The sequence below is a fragment of the Amphimedon queenslandica genome, unplaced genomic scaffold (assembly GCF_000090795.2).
Source record: "Amphimedon queenslandica unplaced genomic scaffold, v1.1 AMPQUscaffold_13337, whole genome shotgun sequence".
In the NCBI taxonomy this organism is placed as follows: domain Eukaryota; kingdom Metazoa; phylum Porifera; class Demospongiae; order Haplosclerida; family Niphatidae; genus Amphimedon; species Amphimedon queenslandica.
In genome coordinates this window covers 111,718-134,564 of record NW_003546427.1, presented here as the reverse complement: position 1 = coordinate 134,564, position 22,847 = coordinate 111,718, and the positions used below count along the sequence as shown (strand labels likewise).

Below are 22,847 nucleotides of genomic sequence, written 5' to 3'. Positions count from 1 at the left end.
CATGCGCAGTATAAAGCCCCGCCTCTAATGGGTGGATCAAGCAGAGAAGTCATCTGAGATTCTGAGTTTCACTGAACTTTGAACTCTCTAAATCTCTCTGTTTTAAAATCGTATCTCCAGCTACGACAATGCCTTCCAACAAGAAGGCAGTCAAAGCTGGAGAGAAAGGAGAGCCCCCTCCTGCTCAACCTCAGCCGCCAGGAGATGACAATACTTCAAACAATGCCTCTGCTCCAAAGTTTTGTAGCTGGCATCTACTTGCTCTCCTCCCTATTATACTGGCTTTTGTAATTTATCACATACCGACATTGCATGAAGAATATATGGCCAGGATGGGGTAAGAATGATGAATGTTGAGTTTAAGATACTCATTTTAGGTATGGTGAAGTGCCACAATATGAGATACCAGCTCCAGCAATGAATCATTTCAGGATATACGATGCTAATGCTGATGGTAACATAGATCCTTATGAGTTTATGCAGATTATACAAGATCTTAATATATCATTATTCGAGACTGCTGGGAATGAAGTAAATATTTTTTGGTCGCATTGTCTATGTACATTATGTGTATTTCATTTATCAAACCGAGCTACATGTAAGTCAAAGCATGTACACTTAGTTTCAATTAAAATCTGTGTATGTGTCTTCATGGCAGTAGCATAACCACTTCTAACTTCTGCAATACCTCATTGTAACTCTCATGAGAAATTCATCTATTTTTTTACACGTACACCTGTAAAATGTGCAACCAGTGGTTTTTAGCTTGTGAGTCTCATTGCCTTTGTATTTTTAAATTTTTATGGGCTCCTTTATAAATTCATTACTTTGAGCACATATGAGACCAGTGATGCAAGAATAACTTTTATATATATTTTACTGAACTTACATCTGTTGCATGTACATTTATCAAACAATAATAAATAATAACAGGAGGCTTTTGTTGTTTTTGAATGTTATGCTGAAACTGGAGATGCAATGTACCTTGAAACTGTTGGACACCATACATAATCATTTACAATGTACATGACTCACAAATGATTTATGTGTTTCTTAACTTATTCTTATTGTGTCATATTTAGTTCATGGCTTTGTTTCAATCATAATAGAGTAGCTTACGGGAGGTGTATTCTTTTGTTGATGCTGCACTTGGTCCTGATAAAGAAGGAATTACTGTAATGGCAGAGTATGTACCTCTTGATTTAAAAACAATGAGCAAGTTTACCAATAAAGATCAAGTAAGAAACACAGTTCACACTCATGTACTTGTACTTTGCTGTATCTGCCTTTTTCCTTTCTCTAGTTCTTGTTTGGATCACCTGATCAACTTCTTCCTGGTCTAGTGAAATGGAAAAATGTTCATCACCCAATTCATACTTTTGGGACTGGAAATTTCAAAATTTTCCTTCCACCAGAAGGGAAACAAGTTGGGGAACCTTACTATGTAGTTGACTCTGAGTATTTTGGGCGCCGTCCTCATATGAATGTGTACTATCCTCCAGCTCCTCGTGGCAACGAAGTTTTCCTTCACGCTATCCTTTCCATGTTTCATCCTAATGTCTTTGTTAACACAAGATTTGGCCCAAGAGGCACACTGGCTGTTTTAAGGGCTGAAAATGATACATTTTATGATATTGTTATCAGGTTATTTACCTGCCACAACTTTTTCCTGATTCTTTGTTATTCGCATGACACTTTAGAATTAAATAATGTCAGCAAAAGCTAACAATTTTCATTTTGATTTGTTTAGGTCACATATTGAGTTCCAGTTGAACACTGAGCCCAGTTATCCTTTCTGGTTTACTCCAGCTCAGCTTGCTGGCCGTCTCATTATTAGTAAAGATGCTTCACATATTGAGTATTTTGAAATGAGTCTACCTACAAAGAATGCTCTTAATATTGGTTCGTTAAGTAACATGTAATAATGTGGATAACATTACTCTTATCATTGTTATGGGCATTTTTATTGACTTTTTGCAAGTATTTTGATGCATTCATTTCATTCCAAACTTTTTCTTTTGTGAATTTAGATATGGAGTGGTTGACAGGGCCTGATCAGAATGAGGTTGATATTGGTAAGTGTAATACCAGTTTATTTTCAAGGTAAAATATTTTTGAAAATATGTAATTTGTGGAAATAGATCCCCACAAACAGCATACCTTAGTGCTTTTATTACAGGTACCAAACATTGCTATTTAAATCTAAATAGACTTTTGTATAGGATAGTGTGTATTAATAATTGCAATTACACTTAGTAAATAAGTGTTAACAATTGCAAGTATATGACCTTATTGGCTCATAATAATTATATCCGCAACAGCAAAGTGAGCAGTCAAAATTGCCCATAGTTTTATTGCAATAGTCACTATTGCACAACTACATGTATGAAGCTTTAAGCTTCATGTCTAAAAAATTAATTTTAAAATTGTGGTGATTTTTACTTACATACTAATTCATTGAGCGAAGCCCACTCTGGTGATAAATTTTTGTTATGTATGTAGAGTGTATGGGCGTGACTGGGAGGCATGGTCAGGATGCTGAGTCCCTTCATGTTTTACATTCTTTCTAGTAGTTTTATAATGTTGTATGTGTAGGTTTTGTTCCAAAGATGAAGTTGTATTCTTCAAGTCCCAGCATATTGTTTACTGATAACACAGAGGTATCCATTGAAGTGCCTGATTCTCAACCTGTCTATCCTTTCCATGAACTCTCATGGAATAATGAGATATCAGTTGATGAAGCTGTTATCAAACTGGAAAAGACACTTTATCCTTTTAAAGAAGTTAGTATTATTTTAATTTACATGCATAATGCTCATGACTGCATGTGCTCTATGCTTTAATTTTGTTGTACATGTGCATACAGTGCATATGTACACATACAATACATCTTCATTTGCATGATACTGTTTAATATGCAGTGTAGCATAATTATGTGATTCATAGTCACACAGTACTTCCTTTTTAGGTTCCTTATCTTCCATTTCTTGAAGCATTTGATACTGCTAAAAAGGAGAACAAATTAATTCATTCTATAATCTTGTGGGGGGCACTGGACGATCAGTCATGCTGAGGTTCCGGGCGAACACTCAGGGATGGTCCCCTGGGTTGTTCGCCCGTTAAAAATCTCCTTACTGAGAGATTTGTGTCTAGTTGGTCTTTTGTGAAGGATGTACAGGTAAATGATCAATTTGTACATTACATGTGTGCATGTGACATGTACATTGTACATATACACTGTACCTGCATGTGCCTACTGCCTACATGTATGTACAGTGTATGTACTAAAATTATTAGAGCCATTAACTTTTAATTAGCCATATACATGTACACATGTATGTGTCTGGTTTTGTATGAAGTATCAGGCTGATGATAATACACACTGCATACCTACATGTATACATGTACATGTATCTTGTTTTCTTTCATATCCAGGATATTATTAATAACAGTACTTACAGTCCTGAGGAGAAGAAGCTTGCACAGCTTTCACTGGATAGTTACAAGTATTTATTTTGCAGGAATTTTGTCTATTTGATCTTTTCTTTTAGTTTTCCAGTTGAAATGATGGTAGTTGCCCCTGATGGTGAAGTACTGGTGCATTCCAATGCCAATTCTCTTCTTCATTTATCTGAGGAAGAGACCTCATTAACTCCTTTTGAGTATGTTTTAAACATAAGTGTTTTGTAATATTATTATAATTTTAGGACTGAACAGCCTCTTAACATCAAGTATAAAAAGTTTCTTCAAGAGGGTATTAGTAAATTTGAATCGAAAACTATATAAGCTGCTGTTTTGTTTGCACATTATTCTTATTTTTTGTTTTCTTATTATTATGGATTGCTTGGCAATTATTGATTGTGACGACATTCATGAAATCCATTATTTTGGCAGTGAATGTCTGATTTTTTAATCAATTTTTTCTTTGCAATAAAAAAATAACTCTTCAATTTAATGATCTAATCATCATCACACCCCTGGCTCCACCTACGCAGTATACAGTAAGATAGTGAGCTCAGCTCACGTGGCAAAGAATTATCGAGACGAATCGAGACCTTTTAGTTTTCTTAGAAACAAGATGAGCACTGAAGTAAATCCTTCTTTCTTGTACGAAGTCAACTTAGTTTATTTTTACAGGTAGATAAATTGAAATCTAAAGGTAACTTGGCACTGAAGGAAGGCAAAACTGATGTTGCTATTGAGCTATACACTGAAGCTATTGAATTAGATTCATCAAATCACTTGCTCTACAGTAACAGATCTGCTGCTTATGCTAGTTTAAAGAAATATGATGAAGCACTAGCAGATGCTATGAAAACAGTGGAACTCAAACCAGATTGGGCAAAGGTAATTGTTTGTGAGCATTGCTGTAACGTACATGTACTTTGTCACAGTTGATATAATACCCTTTATTAAAACTTTTGTCAAGTGTACACATCCTTTTTATTACGTTTTATTAAATCCTTTTATTAATGACCTAGACAACAAGCTTAAATTAAATACAATTAGTTTACATTATACATGTAAATTAATTTTCATACCTTCTCGATTTTTGTTCATGGGTGTTAGTTATTACTGATCATAATGAGTACATGTACCTGTCCTGTAAAAGCTTGAAGGTAAGAATCTCATTGCATCAATAAATGCTTGTCTATGTATTGTAGTCGTGTACATTGTATTGCAAAGTTAATTTTTTGTGTTAAATAAATGGTGGATAGAATACATGTACAATTTGTTTGCAATAGTTTTATCCTGATAATTTTACCCGAGAATCTGCATCCTTGAAATGTATTTGATGGCCTGAAATATTGGTGTGAGTTAGATTTTACAATTGTACATGATTTGTAGAATGCTTAGTACTACTTGTATTAATTGACCTGCATGTGCTTGGTCGCGAAGTACATGTACATGTAGCTATATTAGCTTAATCTTGACATTGTTATTAATCGTTTACTTAATAATTATTAGTTTTTATTATAAAATGAATTTGAGCCTAACAAAATGCAGGGAAACAAGACACAAACCAGTTTCACTACTTTTTGTATAAGTATATTTTTTAATATAATGTAACAAAATACTCTATAATTATGACCTATAATGGGCATGTTCTGTGGGTGTTTAATTTCTTTCTTTCTAAAATTGAAAAGGCGTTCCTGGATGTCACATCTAGAGTAGGTTACTGTTAAGCAGCTCTACAATGCAGTTGTAATATAAATGCCTGTGTAAGTATTACAACTACATGTAGATTGATTAGCAATTCATTATGAAGAAAAGCATTATTCACATCCAAAATGAGCAATTCTTAATTATCATTCAAAGATATTAATTCCTAATGTAACACAGTATAATCTGAGAATATTAGGTAATGAAAAGGTGTACACTGTACATGTACATGTGTATGTGCCACTAATGTTCATGTGTATAATATGAGTGATGATATACAAGTATTTACTGTACGTTATACTCCTCATTGTTGGATGTCTAAATCATTTTAGCCTTCAATGCACAACATGTAACTGTTGCAAACAATTGTACTTCTACTTGTGTGTGACATCAGGTATACATGTACATGCGTAGCACGAGTATGGCAAGTTTGAACAACACACTGTCAAGAAAGCTATGAAAAAAAAAGATTGCAAGAGCCTATGGAGACAAAGCTAGTGCAAAAGCACATAAGGCCCCGTTTAGTGGCGTTTACCCTAATCCACTTCACTCCGGATTGTTTTTACTATTATTCGTTTCAGGTGTTTACACTAATCCAGCAGCTGCATTTTCATAAGATTTATCATTCGTTTATAGAAGTATCCACTTTGGTATCCATTTGCATTTTGCTTCTGATAGGTGATGCGTTTTCATGTATTAGTGTAAACAGAAGCTGTATGAGAATCAAAAAGTCTCGGTTTACATGTGAAAATGGATTAGTGTAAACGGGGTCTAAATGTTTTGTAGGGTTTAGGCCCTTCAATGTTTAAAATGTTGTGCAGTCTGATGTCAGTTGCAAGAATATTCTTTTAATAGTGATTTTTGTACTTTAATTTATTAGGGTTACTCACGGGCTGGAGCTGCCTTAACTTATCTTGAGAAGTACAGTGAAGCTGAAGAAATGTATTACAAAGGGCTGGAACAAGAACCAAACAATGACCAACTCAAAAAAGGACTACAGGAGTGTCAAGATAAGAAAAGTAAATAGGTTTTGTTACCTTGGAATGCCTAAATCCTGGGTTGTCATCTTTACTTACTAACATTCTGTGTTTAGAATCAGAGCTCAATCCTTTCAAATCTAAAGAGTTGTTTGAGAAACTTAAATCAGACCCAAAAACAGCTCCTTATATGAGTGACCCACAGTTTGTGAAAGGACTTGAGGAAATTGGTCAGAATCAACAAGCTTTGTCGAGGTATGCAATTTCTCTACTATCGTCTCGTTATTTTGTGTAGAATTCTTCTACATTACTTTATGTTCATTATTAATTGTGTTCATGCACATGCATGCATTGCAACTGCATGTACATGTATATGTACATTGTAGTTTCAGAATTACATGGTATTAGCAAAATTTTGTTTTTCACATCTTTTCTATAGATACATGCATGACAAACGATATATAGATGCTCTTGGAGTGATGTTAGGAGTTGATCTTACTACTGTAACAAATGATGACAGTAAGCACTTAACAAACGTTTGTATCACTTGCACGTACATGTATGACAGTTTGCTATTGTCACAGACCATTCATTCAGACAGATCATTGGACAGTGCAATGTCTCCCTTTTTCTGTTATACATGTAGTAGTTGTATGTGCAGTACATGTAGTGATGTAAAACCACAATTAGAAGTACATGTACTAGTATAATGCAAGAGTTGAATATTTTTCACCTTTTATAACATGATAATAGTAATGTTTTATAAATAATTCTTGCTTGAAGTTGTATTAAGTGTTCTTAAAATGGTCTATCTTCCCTTGTTTACAAGCTAGAATTTGGAACACAAGCTCAGAATTGAGGTACATGTACATTATTATAGTTAGAGTCAGGGTCATTGCATTGCATATACATGTACATTGTTTATATTGCTGAATTAAAGGTACAGTAGTCCAAATAATTGATTCATCTGAATCAAAAGATTTCATCAATGAAAGATTTTTTAAAACCTGGGGGCGAACCCCCAGGCCATTCCTATAATTGATTTCACCCACATGCGATGTAGATAAAATTGTTTGTTTGTATGTCAACACTTACATTTCTTCTATACACATTGTATTGGAGAAATAACAAGCCTTAGCAACCACCCGCCCATGCTTGATTTATGTAGTAGGTGTGGCCACAGTAAACAAAATGGCGGATTAAACACGGGACAAAGTTTTGAGCTTTCTAACTGCAAGAGAACATAGAGATACTGTCTAAAGACTTCTCTAGAAGTATTTGAAGGTGGAGAGAACCTCTGTAAGTCTTAATAAGTTCCCAGCTATGCATGCAAGGTGGTGAAAACAATTATAGGAATATTTTTACGCTTGTTATGCATGTACATTTAAATTAATTTTATTATAGCTGATCCACTGATTAAGAAAGCCACTCCTCAGTCCCAAAACGAACAATCAGCAACAGCTGAGTCAAAAAAGAGGAAAGAGGAATCAAAAAAACCTGAGAAAATGGAAGTTGATGAAAGCGATTCTACAAAAAAGGCAAGTTAACTTTCTTGTTTCAGTATTTTTTTATTCTGTCATTGATTTAGGCAGTAGCAGAGAAAGAGAAAGGCAATGCTGCATACAAGAAAAAAGACTTTGTCACAGCACTCCAGCATTATGATAATGCAATTGAGCTTGATCCAGACAACATTACTTTGCTAACAAATAAGTCGGGTAAGTAAAAGAAAAATGATATTTTCTGCTATGACAAACAATGTACTTTCTACTTTAGCTGTATATTTTGAGCAAGGAGAATTCGATCTGTGCCTAAAAACATGTGAAGCAGCTATAGAGAAGGGTAGAGACACTAGGGCAGACTATAAATTGATTGCAAAGTAATAATTATAAGTGAATCATTACAGTTTTCTTGTTTGTATTTATAGAGCCTACACTCGTATGGGTAATGTGTATTTTAAACAAGAAAAATGGTCTGATGCTATCAAGTTTTATGATAAATCTTTGACTGAGCATAGAACTCAAGACGTAGTTGCCAAAAAGGCAGAAGTGTGTCATAGTGTTTTTTTTCTTTTTAAGTGTATCTCATATTACTTTTCCCTATAGGCACAGAAGTGTTTGAAAGAAGAGGAAAAGAGAGCATATATAGATGTAGATAAAAGTTTGGAAGAGAAACAGAAAGGAAATCAATTGTTCCAACAAGGTTCTTAGATTGATGATTGTTATTGTATCATCATACATATAGGTGAATTTTCCCGTGCAATCCAGCACTATAATGAAGCAATAAGGCGGAACCCTGATGATGCCAAAATTTTTAGCAATAGAGCTGCTTGTTATCACAAACTAGCTGAATGGCCTTTAGCACTCAAGGTACCATCTTTCATTATAATAAAATTGGATATAGTTTGTATCCTTACAGGACTGTGATGAATGTATAAGACTAGCTCCTGATTTTGGTGAGTTCATACAAAGTAGAACAAAAACTAATCTTTGCTTTAGTGAAGGGTCATTTAAGGAAAGGTCAGGCTCTCTTAGCCATGAAGGAGACTGCAAAAGCAATGGCAGCATTCAACAAAGCATTGGAATTAGATCCTGATAATGCGGATGCTAAGGATGGTCTCAGAAAGTGTTATTCTCAAGATGATCCTGAAACACGTCGTAAACATGCAATGCAAGATCCTCAAATACAGCAAATAATGGGTGATCCTGCTATGCAACACATCCTTAGACAAATGCAAGAGAACCCTGGAGCTATCAATGAGTAAGTTGTTTATTTGTAATGTATGTATATTGTCAGCAAATAATTTTTGTTTAATCTCTGTAATGGATAACTACTATATGAAGTTTGTTTTTCCAATTCTAATTACATACTATTTATTAGTTTCAAGGATTCAAGGATACAAAATTTAAATTTATGCATTATGACAAGCAAATATTTTTATTACATTTTCAATTAATAAATTTCCCAATGTAATTACTATTTTGACTATACTGCTGTTTTGATGTTTGTAGTCATTTGAAGAATCCTGAAATTGCAGCTAAGATAGAGAAATTAATGGAAGCAGGAATTATTAGCATTAGACATGCATAAGTGTTCTTTGAAAATGGACATGAGCTATAATACTATTTGTTAATGCTAGACTTGTTTTGAATCAATAATTTGTGTGCAGTAATGAAGATTTTGTGAATCATAGTTCAAAAAATTAATGATAATTCAGTTTGTAAAAATTAGGTCATCTTTCTTGATACCAGAAAGGTAAAATCCTTTCACTTCAGGTCGACCTTTTATTAATAAATCATTAATTCATTATTAGTAAGAACCATTTACCTTCCATTTTATGAAGATTAGCCACTTTTGGTTTCAAACCATCTCTTATGCTGTTAATTTCTTTGTCAATTTTTTCCTGATCTTTGTCACATTCAGCCACCTCATAATATCATTTGAAGTACATACCTGCCTCAAGCATATCCAGACACTTCTTTGTATCAGTCTTTATGAATGTATTACCGAAACAGACCCATGTCTTAGATCCTAACAAAAATAATTATACTAAAAATAATTACGACTACAACTATACAGAAGCATTAATGATATAAGGTATCAAATGTATTATTGTGTTGCAAAAGGATTAAGGAAACTTTTTGTATGTTAAAGGCAGTGTCATGTCTGATGCACTTTTCCTAGGCTTACCTCCTGTGTCTATAGCTATGTGCTAGCCTACCAAACATATAATCCCTATAGTTGACACACTATAAAGTTTACCACTATATATGGAGTAATACATCAGTGTGTAGTGAGATTGGAACAAGCATTAGTTTTCGTGGTTGCCAATGACCTAAAATCCCTGGGTCCCAAAGATTCTGTTTATTCAAAGGGTACAACAACATTAAATATATATATATTATACAGTTATACACTTCTGTAAAACATTTCCTTCACAGAAGAAAGGTGTCCCAGATTTTATGAAAACTTAAGACACTATTGATACCCTAAAGCTAGAAAATTTGGTGGAGTAAAACTTTTGGCGAATTGAGGTCCATTCGCCAAATTCGCCGAATTTATCACTCCAAATTTTGTAGCTATACGGTATGTTACCAAGAGTAGAAAACATCTACTCTTGATGTTACTGTATAACTGTATTCTTTGAGAATATTGATAATGTGAATTTCTGAGAATCAGGTGAAGCTAATAGGATTAAAATGGGAGAAAATATTAGAAATTTCAAAACTCGGTCTGACCCACTAATTACTTTACCCTACCAATCATACACCATAGGACCTAGTGGAGCCTATACTGTATAGCTCCAAATTTTCATGAGTCAAACAATTTCATCAGGTATTTTTTGACAAAATTTTTGCTTCACGTGTGTAAGATGTAAATTTATAGCAAAAATGACAAAAATTTTAGTAACGAAAATTTATTTTAACACGAAATTAAGATTCGCAAAATTTTTGACTGACAAAAATTTGAAGATACATGTACATATGGTAACCTAACTAATAATAGCTACAAGAGTGTGTGACACATCTTTTAGTGCATGCGACCCTTTGCAAAATCATATGATGTACCATTTTTTTGTTCTTTGAGGCTCCTACGAGCTTCCCTACACTTGTTCCTCTTCTTGTCCAACTCCACTACCTAACCAATGAAATCCAATCCGCATACTAGATCTGATTTAGCACCTAGATTACCACTTACCTCACGCTTATCCATTAATATGTCTTCTGTGAGTGTATTAATTTCACATAACATAGTGATCAATCTTTCAGTTTCCACCTCTGTCTCCATTCTCTTTCACCGTTTCTCTTCTAAATTAACAGAAGTGTACAAACTTATTTTTATTGGGCGTGTCTTGCGGTTAGAATGGAATGACAACACTGGTGGGTGTGGTCCTAGAATGACGTCATAAAGCTTAACAGAGAGGACTCCGTTCCTATCTTTCTTTTGCTGTTGATGTGTGCCGTTGTCCTAGCATGAAGTGTGAGTAACAGAGCTACCCGTGCCCAGGAGTCAGAGAGTGCATAATTTCAGTGGATTAGTTAAAAGTCTATCTCGTATTTGCTTGTTGATACGATTACAAGAAGGCAAACGCCGAATCGTTTTAAAGAGGGGAGAGACTATCTGAGCCAACTAAATCGACACAGTCTGAGGAGAACAGAAGTCATTGTTTTGTCTTCTACATTGAGGGAATATCAATAAAATACATTCGAGTAAAATTAGAGGCAGATAATGTCTTCTTTAGCAACCAACCATTCTCCAATGCCCACTTTAAGAGAGGGAGAAAGAGATCGCTATCCTGGAACACATTCACAAGCTGTTCAACAGGTATAGTGGGTCATCTTTTATGCCAGCGAAATATATTCTTAAATTGTGACGCAATATACTTATTTTATGTGTGCCTGTGGCCAAGAGTAGATAATATTGAATTTTATTCACGAATATTTTAGACATGTACTTATACATGGTGGCTGGGTAACTGCCCCAAAAGCAAACTGTAGATTCTTTTGAGAGAAAGAGAGTGGGGAGAGAAGTATAACTGCATTCCTTGAGGTTATCAAATACTCCATTGGTTACCTACTATGTCTTCTCTGATAAATATTGACACATTATTGGTAGGGTTGAATTTCTTACTTCCCTAGTACACCTTCTTTTGTTGGTTAGGTATGTAATGTACATGTATGACGAGATAGTTCTTCTCTTTTTTCTTTGTATACACATGCATTTATGTACATAGCTACATGTATGACTTGTAGCTAAAATGTTCAGGCAGTATGATTTGTTTCAGACTACAAATATAATGTGTAATAATGACCCTGTTGACCTCTTTTATTGTAAGAAATATAGAGAGTTGTGTGGTACTTACATCTACATGTAGATGCATGGAACCTTAAACATTTTATGGAGAAAGGTGTTAAAAATACTATGAGAAATTATCATACCAAATTTTTCCTTGGCTCACCCACTAGTAGCTTATACTGAGTGTCTCATTGTTCATACAGTGTAGCTGTTCCTAGTTGTGTGGGATGTGACTGGTAATGAATTACTTTGAGTGTAGCTATACGTAATACCTCATATTTAATTGTGTGTACAGTTTGTATATGTTTGTATTCTGTTTAGTGTATTAGATTAGGAAAGAGGCTACAAGTATTGCAGTAACTATGTGTTCTATGTCTTCTTTTAGAAGACTACCGTATTTTGATAAATACATTCATGTATCACATACATGACATGTACATGTAAATAGTTTCTAAGCTATTAATTAACACATGTCTTGATTATGAACGTATCACACCTTTTACACATGTTATAATAATATCCCTTCAAATAGTATTCTTACTACAATTCATTGCTACAGTTTTAATCTGTTACACTGTGCAAAGCCCATTCTGGAACGAATTTTAGAGCGACTTTAAAAATTTCTACTGTATACATGTATATCTCTTTTTCCTTCCCTCTCTTTCCCTCTCTCTTGTTGATATGTTCACAAGTTGTCATTATTTTATGGTACTATTGTGTTCTCTGAGATGTGTTGACATTTTTTTCATGCGTTACTCCTATGAGCTTGCATGATGTTTCTGAAAGTCATCCTAAGGATTCTTTTGCAGACTTATCATGAAAATGCATTCTTCTTATGAAGCGTCACTTACTCTTATAGGGTCTCTCATTCCTAGCATATTACCTGAGCTGGGAATGTTGGCTGCATCTCCATCTATTGTTACATGCATTATTGTGATGAACTTTTAGAGACGTGCTATACTATAGGAGTAAAGAAGATACATGTACATGTAGCTGCCTGCATGTGCCTATGCATTAAAGTATTATATTTATTGGACATATGCTAGCAACACATGTTTAAAGCATTGATGAATCCTCAGTGAAGCACCTAGCTGAAGTGACATGAATGACTATAATGGATTGAATTCCTAGATGTACATGTGTATAACTGATACATGTCACTATTTAAAAGAGTAATATATCATTGAGTATTCCAGATGTCTCTGATGTTGTATTGAGAATAAACTATTTTTATATGATGTTACTGTGTGTTACCATACACAATGAAAATCATTCTCATACACAGAGAATTAGGTGATTGTGTGTGTTGTGTGTGTGTGTGGTATCTTGGTGGCATTGACTGTTAATTAGAGCATTCCTTATTAGTTAGCAATTATAAATCGTACTTCCTCTCTCCATCACTCTCTGTTAATCAACAATAGCCAGAGCTCATTTGAAAGCACTTTTAATGTTATAACTATATTGTTTAGACTCATTATGTTGCCAAGTTGTTTTTACATGTACATGTACTTCCTTTTTTGTTTCTTTGTGTACAGGACGGTCATCATCATTCCCGATCTCATCATCACCATCATGGCAGTAATTCTCAAGGTACAAGATACTCCTCAAGCTCTCAGAGCAGGTGGGTCTCTCTCTCTCTCTCTCTCCCCCTCTCCATCTCTTGATTTGTTGTTGCACATTTCCTTGCTCTGTCTCCTTTCTGTCTCTCCCTCCTTCCTTTTCACTATGTCCTCTGTTTGGTTTTATTAATCATAATGTATTTATTAAATGTGTACGTTATGGAATGTATAGTATTAGCAAAATTAGTTATTCCTTTTGGCTTCTGTTTTTGTTCCTATATAATCACATGATAGTCATGTGATTACATGTACTGTAATTACATGTACATGTACATGTTCATTTATACATGTACAATAGACCATCTCTCAATTAACAGACATTCTTTATAGTGGACACCTCCATTTAATGGACAGCACCTAGTGTCCCAATTGCAATCCTTAATTTATAAAATGAGCCCCACATAAAGGATATGCATGCATGTACATGTACTTGTATTTGAAAAACTTCCTTGTATCTGTTAGATAGAGGCGTCACTCTACTTAGGTAGGGGCTTTTAGGTTTATTTTGCCAAGTGTAATATACATGTACATCTGTATGTTCAAAATAAATTACATGTAAACCTGTTGAATGTTTTACATTTACAATGTTCATGTAAGTCACGTGGTAATTAATTCACATGTGCAGCAAGGTTTCTGTCATTAAAAAGTAAATTAATGCATGTGTACATGCATGTACAAATGTACATGCATGCATACTACTCAAAAATCTGATTGAATAGTCTATTATAATACTACACATATTAGACCTACCCATTATGTCACAGCCAGCCGTGGTAATTTCTTACTACACATGTGTATAATGGTTACATTTACATATACGGTGTAGTACACATGTAAATTTATTTTTATCAATGTTGCCTTCTTTTTTACACTGCATTTCAATGTGCTGCAGAGTCATTGATGCAATGCAATTTGCCAATATAACAGACATGGTAGAAATTACAATGTACATGTGTATATATGCACATTTTTGTTCATGTGTGTGTGTTTAAATGTACCTGTATTTATATCTGCAGAGACCCAACTCATCGTAGCCATGGTAACAGTGCTGGTGGTCGTCCCTCGTCAGCCGGTACTTCAGTAGGTAACAGTGACTCAGGATCATCATCTCGTAAATTCTCTCGGCCTCCTGGTGATGAGGTGTATGTTCGCAACTATCGACTACTAAAAACTATTGGAAAAGGAAACTTTGCTAAAGTCAAACTAGCAAGACACATGCCAACTGGAATAGAAGTGAGTGATTGATGTCATAAAAACAACTACATGTACATGTAGTATAGCATTGCCGTCACTATAATCACCTTTGTACTCACATACATTACATGTACATGTACTTGTACTACATGTATGTGCATTGTACATGTACATGTAATTTTTTTGTCATAATACAGATTTTTACTCTCTTTCTTTTTAAAACCCTATAGGTTGCTATTAAGATCATTGATAAGACCCAGCTTAATCCTGGTAGCTTACAAAAGGTACTGTACAGTACATGTGAAACTTTTTATTGTTTAAATTATTTGTTCGCTTATCTACAGCTATTCAGGGAAGTGAGAATTATGAAAGACTTAAATCATCCTAATATTGTTAAACTATTTGAAGTCATAGAAACTAAGACCACACTTTATCTAGTTATGGAATATGCAAGTGGAGGTATGCATGTACATGTACATGTACATTAGCTAACTATTTCATATTCATGTATAATCCCGTGATGTGGTTTTATCCATTTTATTTTTTTGTGTTTTTAGGCGAAGTGTTTGATTATCTTGTTGCTCATGGGAGGATGAAAGAGAGAGAGGCTCGTGTAAAATTCAGACAGATAGTTTCTGCTGTTCATTATTGTCACCAGAAGCATGTAATCCATCGAGATTTAAAGGTATACTTTTGACATGTTTTATTTCCTTTTTTATTATTTGTCTTATTGTAATTTCCTCTTCTTTTTTGCACATACATCGTATGACTTGTGTTTAGACTGTCAATTAAATGAGTTATGTCCTACTGTTGATTTAATTGCATAGTTACTTGCTTTAATGTGGTTATTTAGCCATATTACATGTACTGTATGTGTCATATTCCAGCTCTCATAACAGCCTTCTCCCCCTCTTCCTGTTTGTCAGCAATTTTTTTACTGTTTCCTGTTTTATTTTCACTATCTCCCTGTGATATTATTGTTGTTCTTCTCATTTAAATGTACATGTACATGTATATTTCTCTTTTATGTTAATAGGCTGAAAATCTGCTTCTTGATGGCAGCATGAATATTAAAATTGCTGACTTTGGTTTCAGTAATGAGTTCACCCCTGGCAATAAATTGGATACATTTTGTGGGAGTCCACCTTATGCTGCACCAGAGCTGTTTCAGGGCAAGAAATATGATGGACCTGAAGTTGATGTGTGGAGTTTAGGAGTCATACTGTATACATTAGTCAGTGGATCATTACCTTTTGATGGAAACAACCTTAAAGTTAGTACATTTGTACATGTATAAGTACTGTATGTATAGTAAGATTATGTTGTCAATTAATACTAATTGACCTGGTGTTGAGTTTTATTTCTAATGTTATGTTGCTCTTTCTTTGTGTCCATGTTATTTTAAGAATTGTATTTATTTGGTTACAATAGAAAAGTATATTAGACTATTTTTTTATTATTGTACTTTGTAAGCCTTTTGCAATTGTGAAGGACATTTGTGTCATGGACATGAAATGATACTTCAATGATTTTTGTACATTACATGTCCTTGTATTAAATTAATGTTGACATGTACTTATGTGCTTTTAATGGATGTTAATAATACATTTGCCATACCTACTTTAATTGTGGTTGCTTGTATGATAATTTGGCAGGTGACCAATATTTGCTATCAGCAATGTGCATGTACACATGTATGTACATGTACATGTATGCATGTACATTTGTAAATGCATGTACTGTGAAACTGCTAGCAATAAATGAAATATTATTTTATGTAAGTACGTGTACATGTATTTCTTCTGTTCTTGAACCTCAAATGAATGAAATGGAATTATTATTCTGTTTACATGTACAGTAGTAAAAATTAATTTTCTGGACGGTGACCATGAATTTTTGGGAATGAAGTTAATGTAGATGTATACCACTGTACTTATACATGTACATGATGTACACTAACTATACATACAACTTACATGTACATGTACATGTACTAGTTAGTTTTCACATTTTGCATTATTCCAATTGTCTATTTTGTTTTGCAATTGGGCCACTATCATTTTCATGTAATGGGCTAAGGTTACTGATCACAGATGTACATGTACAGTTCTTTATTATACATGTACAGTACTTTTAGGTTATTTATTAGGTGGCACAGCTTAATTTGATTTTTCCTACAAAAGAATGGCTCAGCATTTACATGTACAAATAATCAACAATTCATTGCCATATCTCTTTTCTTATGAGTTATGTATGTGTGTCTGTGGAGTCAGATTATCCTATCAGTATTGTTGCCACTCTGTTTGTACTACTGAGCAAGCTCTCTCAGATATTAATCTACTTATAGTTTACAATTACCGTATAGCTAGAAATTTTGGTGGAATAAAACTTTGGTGAATTTGGCAAATTGAGGCTCATTCACCAATTTTTTAGTCTCCAATTTGGTAGAGTTCCATGGCACAGAGTAACCTCCAAACCTCTTTAAAGTCAATTTGCCAAATTTAACACTCCAAATTTTCAAGCTATACGGTACTCTTATGCTATACATGCACATGTAGTGTAATTAACATATTACATGCAGATCTCAGCTTAGGGAACTTAAAGTTGCATGTATATTTGTTATACACGTATATGAATACAAAATTTCTTTAGATACTTATTTGTAAAACTTTATCCCACAGATAATTGGCTCATGATGCAACCACATGTACATGTATCTAAATTGAAGCAGAGCATTAACTAAATTGAACCTTTGATGTACAGTACATGTACATGCTTGTGCAAGATTTGTTCACTTGTATGCTGCAGCACAGAATTTATTGAATTTTGAAATGCGGACATATATGTACATGTACATATATGTAACGTCATTTGAAAGTTGTTTAACTACATACACGTATGTACGTGTACATACATGTACATGTATGTACATGTACCTGTATGCAATATACATGTGCATGTGCATGTACAAATTTTGTAAAACGTTTATGAACATTTTGTGAAAACATAATGTACTTGCATGTCGGTACATGAATTTTACATGCAGGCCAGTATACATGTACATTATAATGTACAGGATGTTTTTAATTTCAGCATTTATGCCAAATTGACATTAAGTTACATCTACTGCACATTCATGTACATGTAGTGTAGTTTGTTTTGTTTATACATGTCGTTGTTTACAATAATGTGATATTATTTCAATAATACACAAGATGTACATCTAGTATGAAATAACTGTATTAAAAAATGATTAAACAAATTTATTTTCAATGACTGGCTATTCTAGTAATATTTTTAATGCATGTACAACATGTACATGTGCATGTAATTCCGTAATTCCTTGCATGTACCTAACTCTCCTGATATTAACATTTATTCATTTTATTTTAGGAGCTAAGGGAGAGAGTGCTTCGGGGGAAGTACAGGATACCATTTTATATGTCAACAGGTAATGTGAACAGTTTCTAATGCCTTATAAATTTGGAAACGTACTTTCCAATCATATTGCAATTTGTTTGACACTATTGTCTGCATGTACATGATGAGTTCAGTTACTGTATTTATGAAGCATTATATGAGCTATTATTTCTATTTTCAGTGTAAGTATTTAGTTTAGCATTTAGGAAAAAATATCACAGTTATTTGAATAAATTGATATGCATAATTATGTTAAAATTGTTAATGTACACATTTTTAATGTTCATGTACAAGTATGTGTATATGTACATGTGTATAGCAAGTAATTAACTTTTTGATTTTATATCTTAGATTGTGAAAACTTGTTAAAGAAGTTCCTGATTCTTAATCCAGCAAAGAGAGCCGTGCTTGATGTAAGTGGCTATTATGGTTACACTGTTACTGTGTTAGAGGATTGACTTTACCAAACAAACATACAGTACCTTTACATTTTTTCCTTTTACCTTGTGTTAATTTGTAGAGTGTGTTGCCAAGTAATACTCCATCAAAAATTCCCCATTTATTGCACATTAATGCATGTGTATGTTCTATTAATGATTTTTATTAGGTTATAATGCGTGATAAATGGATGAATATTGGATTTGAAGGTGACGATTTAAAACCATATATTGAGCCACGTCTAGACTTATCTGATGAAGAAAGAAAACGTGAGCATACTTGTATAAGTACATGTACATGTATGGTAATTATTATTTTACTTGTGATCATTTACACGTTACACTATATACATGTACATGATGTATGTGTTGTAAAATGCCATGCATGTATGTACAGTGTTGGTCCATGTTATGCACAAATGTACATTATCATGATTTTGTTCTTTTACAGAAAAAATGGTCCAAATGGGTTACAATTATCAGGAAATACAAGAGTCATTGAATGAAAATAAATTTGATGAAATTTGTGCTACGTACATGCTGTTAGGGTTGCAACAAGATCAGCAGATGCTTTCTAATCCTTCCTCCTCTTCTCTGTCACCAATGGGTCTTGAGCACACCATATCTCTAACACCTTCCTCAATACCTCCTCTCTCTCCATCCACTAGAGGTGAGGCTGCTACTGGTTATGGAAGACCACCCCCTCCCTCTCCCTCAACTAAAACTTCATCTGCAGGCACACCCTCGGGCGCCATGCAGAAGAAAATATCAGCACCTGGAGTGGTGTCATCATCTGTAAGCTATGTAGTTGTACGTGTGTATGTGTGTGTGTATGCATTGCATGTGTATAGGTTCTACTTGTTCATGTGCATTTATGTTGATGTACATGTACTTGTAACTGAATAAATGGAAATTTAGCCATAATAATTATGTTCGTACATAAACTTTGTTTATTTGCGCTAAAATCTATTTATTTGCATTACTTGAACCTTAGTGGTTAGTTCTAATCCTATTACAAATTTAAATGGTATTATAATAATTATTACATGTACGTATAAGCACGTAAGTACATGCAGTTATATTAATCTAATTTTATTGTTAGAGTACAAAAGCTAGGAGTCATTCAATGCGTCAGCCTGGTACAAGCTCTTCCTCAAGACGTTATGCTGATTATGGTCATATGCCTCACAGAGGAAACCACACTCCTAGCTCTAGACATACTCCTGATGTTGTCATTGATAACTGTGACCACAACCCTTCATCTAATAATCACTATCAGACAGCAATGAATAATATATTGGTATCTGGTGATAGTCCCAGTACTGTCAGTAGTGCTGCTTCTAATCCTAACAGATCTGATGTGCCACCAGGGGCTAGGAGGAAAGGATCTTTTGATCCAGTGAGTGTACTTCATTATGTATTAGGATTTCATGTGCTTACTTTCTTCTCCCTCCTTTACTCTCTCTTTCTATCTCCTGCAGAATTCAAGGAGGGCTACTATGCATTTTGAAGGAGTCAATCACGTTGATACTAATAAGCTCAATACGCCTGAAATGTATGTCATTATTACATGCCAGTTGTGCACAGAGTCTTTTTGCACAAATTAAATGAAAGAGGAAATTATTCTTTATCTTTATTTTTTTTGCAATAGTAGTCCAGCTCGAGAACCTCTCGTTACATCAACCCCATCTTCTGGAGCTAATTTTCAACGCTCATATTCTTCTAGACAGCCTCGTAATAAAGGGCGGGGCTCACTCCCTCCTATTGATGATATCCATGATCCTCTTAGACCAAGGTCAGTAACATAGCATTAATGACTTGGTGTGTTACTGTTGCTTATTTATACAGTACTGCTCACGATCGATCATTACAGAATCCTAATCCTTTAACTGTTGCATCTCACCAACCTTTCGTTCGTCAGACCCCATCAAGAAGTACCTTTTCTCATACTCCACGGAGCCGGTAAGGTTACATGTACATGTACATGTACATACATGTATATAATGTACATGTACCTATACAGTACATGTGCACCTCTATACTAAACATGTTGCTATTTTTATGTTCTGTTTTTCTAATTACCTAGTGCTCCTGGTTTACATGTTGGGTCTCAGAGTCCTTCTCACGATATTGAGAGAGGAGGAGCTTCTATTCATGCTCAAGGCCCTCAGAGTGGCTTCTTTAAAAGACTCATACCTTCAAGATTTAGCAGGAGGTAAACTTAATGACATAAAGGCACGATCACATTAAATACACACTTCAATATTTGTACTGTTTTATTTAATAATTTTTTTTTCCAAACAGAGGTTCAGCTGCTACAACGACTATGGAGCAACAAGAGAAGCCAAGATCATTACGTTTTACATGGAACATGAAGACAACCTCAGCCATGGATGGAACTGATATGATCATTGAAATAAAACGCGTCCTTGATCTTTTATCTATCGATTATGAGCCAAGAGATAGGTTTCTCATATTGTGTGCTCACGGTGAAGGAGAAGGTGGTGAACTCATACAGTGGGAAATGGAGGTTTGCAAGTTGCCACGTCTCTCACTGAATGGTGTGCGTTTCAAGAGAATTTCTGGCAATACAATGTCTTTTAAAATGATTGCTTCACGGATAGCTGATGAAATGAGGCTGTGAAGCTCTCCCATTGTGCCCATGGAGGAAGGATATATTGACATTATTTAAATTAAATATGAATTAATTTAACAGGAGAAAGATATGTTATTTGTATAAAAATAATACACACATTATTTGTCGTACTACTACAGTATTATAATAGTGCCTATCCTCATTTTCTTTACACATTATTTGTTTTGTCTTGAAGTGATAATGAGTTATTTTGTGTACAACCAGCAATATTTAATTATTATTATTATTCTTGTTATTGTTATTCAATTTTTGGTGCAAATGATTTTCATTGTTTTCCTGTCTCAGAATTAGAGTAGAGTAGAGATCTGTCAGAATATTGTAATTCTTAGTTTGAGATTCAGCAGCGCCAATTATATTATTCAATTAAAATTAAAGAGCAAAATTAATACATCATGCAACATAACCACTACTGAACTATTAATATAAAACAAACTTGAGAGAACATCAGTGATAATATTATACTATTACTATCTGTGAGTACATGTACGTCATTTCAATTATTAAATGGAGCATGTCTAATGACATGATAAGAAATGAACAAATTCAAAGAAATAGTAAACAACCAGCCATTACAATGCAAGAAACACTGACATAAGGACTAAGCCTTTCACCTAAAAACAAAAGTACACTTAAAACATTACAGAATGAACAAACCTATTCTGGCCATCTTATAAAATGTTCCCAGTAGCCTAAAAATATACAACACATAATATCGATGTTGCACATACATTATAGTACCAAAAACAATAATTAATTTTTATCAGCATACAAATTTTCGACAAATTTGTCAGGTATTTTTGCTTGACAAATTCTTAACACACATAATTTTTGGTCCATGTGGGTAGTATGCAAATTAATAACAAAAATAACAAAAATTTTATTCACAAAAATTAATTCTAACAAGAAATTAAGATTTTGACGAAATTCTTGACTGACAAAAATTTGGAGCTATACGGTAGTCTGTATGATACAATATACAAGATTTTATCAAATAAAATTTAAAATGTAAAGAATTTACATTGAGAAATCTCCAAAACAATCTGTGTGAGTGCTACCATACCTGGATTTATTCAAAGTCAAACACAAAAATTTCTTTACTGTCATATAATGACCAATGGGCCAATAAGAAATGTAATACACAAAGCATACATGTACATGTACATGTGATATACATGTACATGTAGCTGCTGTAATATTGTGGCCAAACTCTAAACATTTTCATCATCCACATGTAACTGATGAATCCATAAACATAATGATTCTGCGGTACTTTTGTGCTGAGTTGTATTTGTGCTCACCTTAAATTCACAACCACCTCTAATACATTGTATGATTCTTGCTAAGCCCAAACCATAAAAATTAACACATACCAATAGAGGATATGCGTGCTAAGTATATTCATAGCTTTTAAGTACCGTATATCCAACCCACATAGTAAATTGGCCGCCATGTTGGACGTCAAGTTTATTAAGAGTTCAATGGGGAAAAACACATTTTCTTGCCTTGCTACCTTGAGGCCTTTTTCGGAAGCTTAGAAAGCATCCTGAGGATCTAATGGGGTCTAGTAGTCACCTGAAAGATTGCTATC

At 34.0% G+C, this 22,847-nt stretch overlaps 4 protein-coding genes across 5 annotated transcripts; 3 read left to right on the top strand and 1 right to left on the bottom strand.

Moving 5' to 3' along the window:
* The first annotated feature begins 3 nt into the window (after positions 1 to 3).
* LOC100633558 (selenoprotein N-like) lies at positions 4 to 3,955 on the top strand. The gene is made up of 11 exons (XM_019998148.1): positions 4 to 337; positions 378 to 531; positions 1,110 to 1,238; positions 1,304 to 1,644; positions 1,751 to 1,902; positions 2,031 to 2,075; positions 2,596 to 2,783; positions 2,969 to 3,178; positions 3,436 to 3,506; positions 3,552 to 3,662; positions 3,708 to 3,955. Exons 1-11 carry the CDS (start codon positions 129 to 131, stop codon positions 3,784 to 3,786), a joined length of 1,689 nt encoding a protein of 562 aa, XP_019853707.1. The 5' UTR covers positions 4 to 128; the 3' UTR covers positions 3,787 to 3,955.
* A 34-nt stretch (positions 3,956 to 3,989) lies between these two features.
* LOC100633434 (stress-induced-phosphoprotein 1-like) lies at positions 3,990 to 9,343 on the top strand. The gene is made up of 14 exons (XM_003387590.3): positions 3,990 to 4,090; positions 4,138 to 4,347; positions 6,044 to 6,182; positions 6,257 to 6,395; positions 6,580 to 6,659; positions 7,545 to 7,678; positions 7,729 to 7,855; positions 7,914 to 8,016; positions 8,065 to 8,185; positions 8,243 to 8,339; positions 8,382 to 8,506; positions 8,556 to 8,592; positions 8,636 to 8,897; positions 9,149 to 9,343. The coding sequence occupies exons 1-14, from the start codon at positions 4,079 to 4,081 to the stop codon at positions 9,225 to 9,227; spliced, it is 1,665 nt and encodes a 554-aa protein (XP_003387638.1). The 5' UTR covers positions 3,990 to 4,078; the 3' UTR covers positions 9,228 to 9,343.
* LOC100631789 (p53 and DNA damage-regulated protein 1-like) lies at positions 9,263 to 10,997 on the bottom strand. Its single transcript, XM_003387578.3, has 5 exons — positions 10,836 to 10,997; positions 10,706 to 10,775; positions 9,591 to 9,668; positions 9,465 to 9,545; positions 9,263 to 9,418 (listed from the first exon to the last, which is right to left on the bottom strand). Exons 1-5 carry the CDS (start codon positions 10,923 to 10,925, stop codon positions 9,351 to 9,353), a joined length of 387 nt encoding a protein of 128 aa, XP_003387626.1. The 5' UTR covers positions 10,926 to 10,997; the 3' UTR covers positions 9,263 to 9,350.
* Positions 10,998 to 11,058: 61 nt separating this feature from the next.
* On the top strand, positions 11,059 to 21,549 carry LOC100633305 (MAP/microtubule affinity-regulating kinase 3-like). 2 transcript variants are annotated; one of them, XM_019998147.1, is made up of 17 exons: positions 11,059 to 11,462; positions 13,469 to 13,554; positions 14,569 to 14,785; positions 14,977 to 15,030; positions 15,091 to 15,205; positions 15,304 to 15,431; positions 15,783 to 16,019; positions 18,140 to 18,197; positions 18,518 to 18,579; positions 18,774 to 18,873; positions 19,055 to 19,398; positions 19,706 to 20,002; positions 20,085 to 20,158; positions 20,258 to 20,398; positions 20,452 to 20,565; positions 20,690 to 20,818; positions 20,908 to 21,549. In XM_019998147.1, exons 1-17 carry the CDS (start codon positions 11,367 to 11,369, stop codon positions 21,245 to 21,247), a joined length of 2,592 nt encoding a protein of 863 aa, XP_019853706.1. In that variant the 5' UTR covers positions 11,059 to 11,366; the 3' UTR covers positions 21,248 to 21,549. The 2 variants fall into 2 exon arrangements, with proteins under 2 accessions (XP_019853706.1, XP_019853705.1); XM_019998146.1 differs by having other exon boundaries at positions 20,255 to 20,398.
* The last annotated feature ends 1,298 nt before the right edge of the window (positions 21,550 to 22,847 follow it).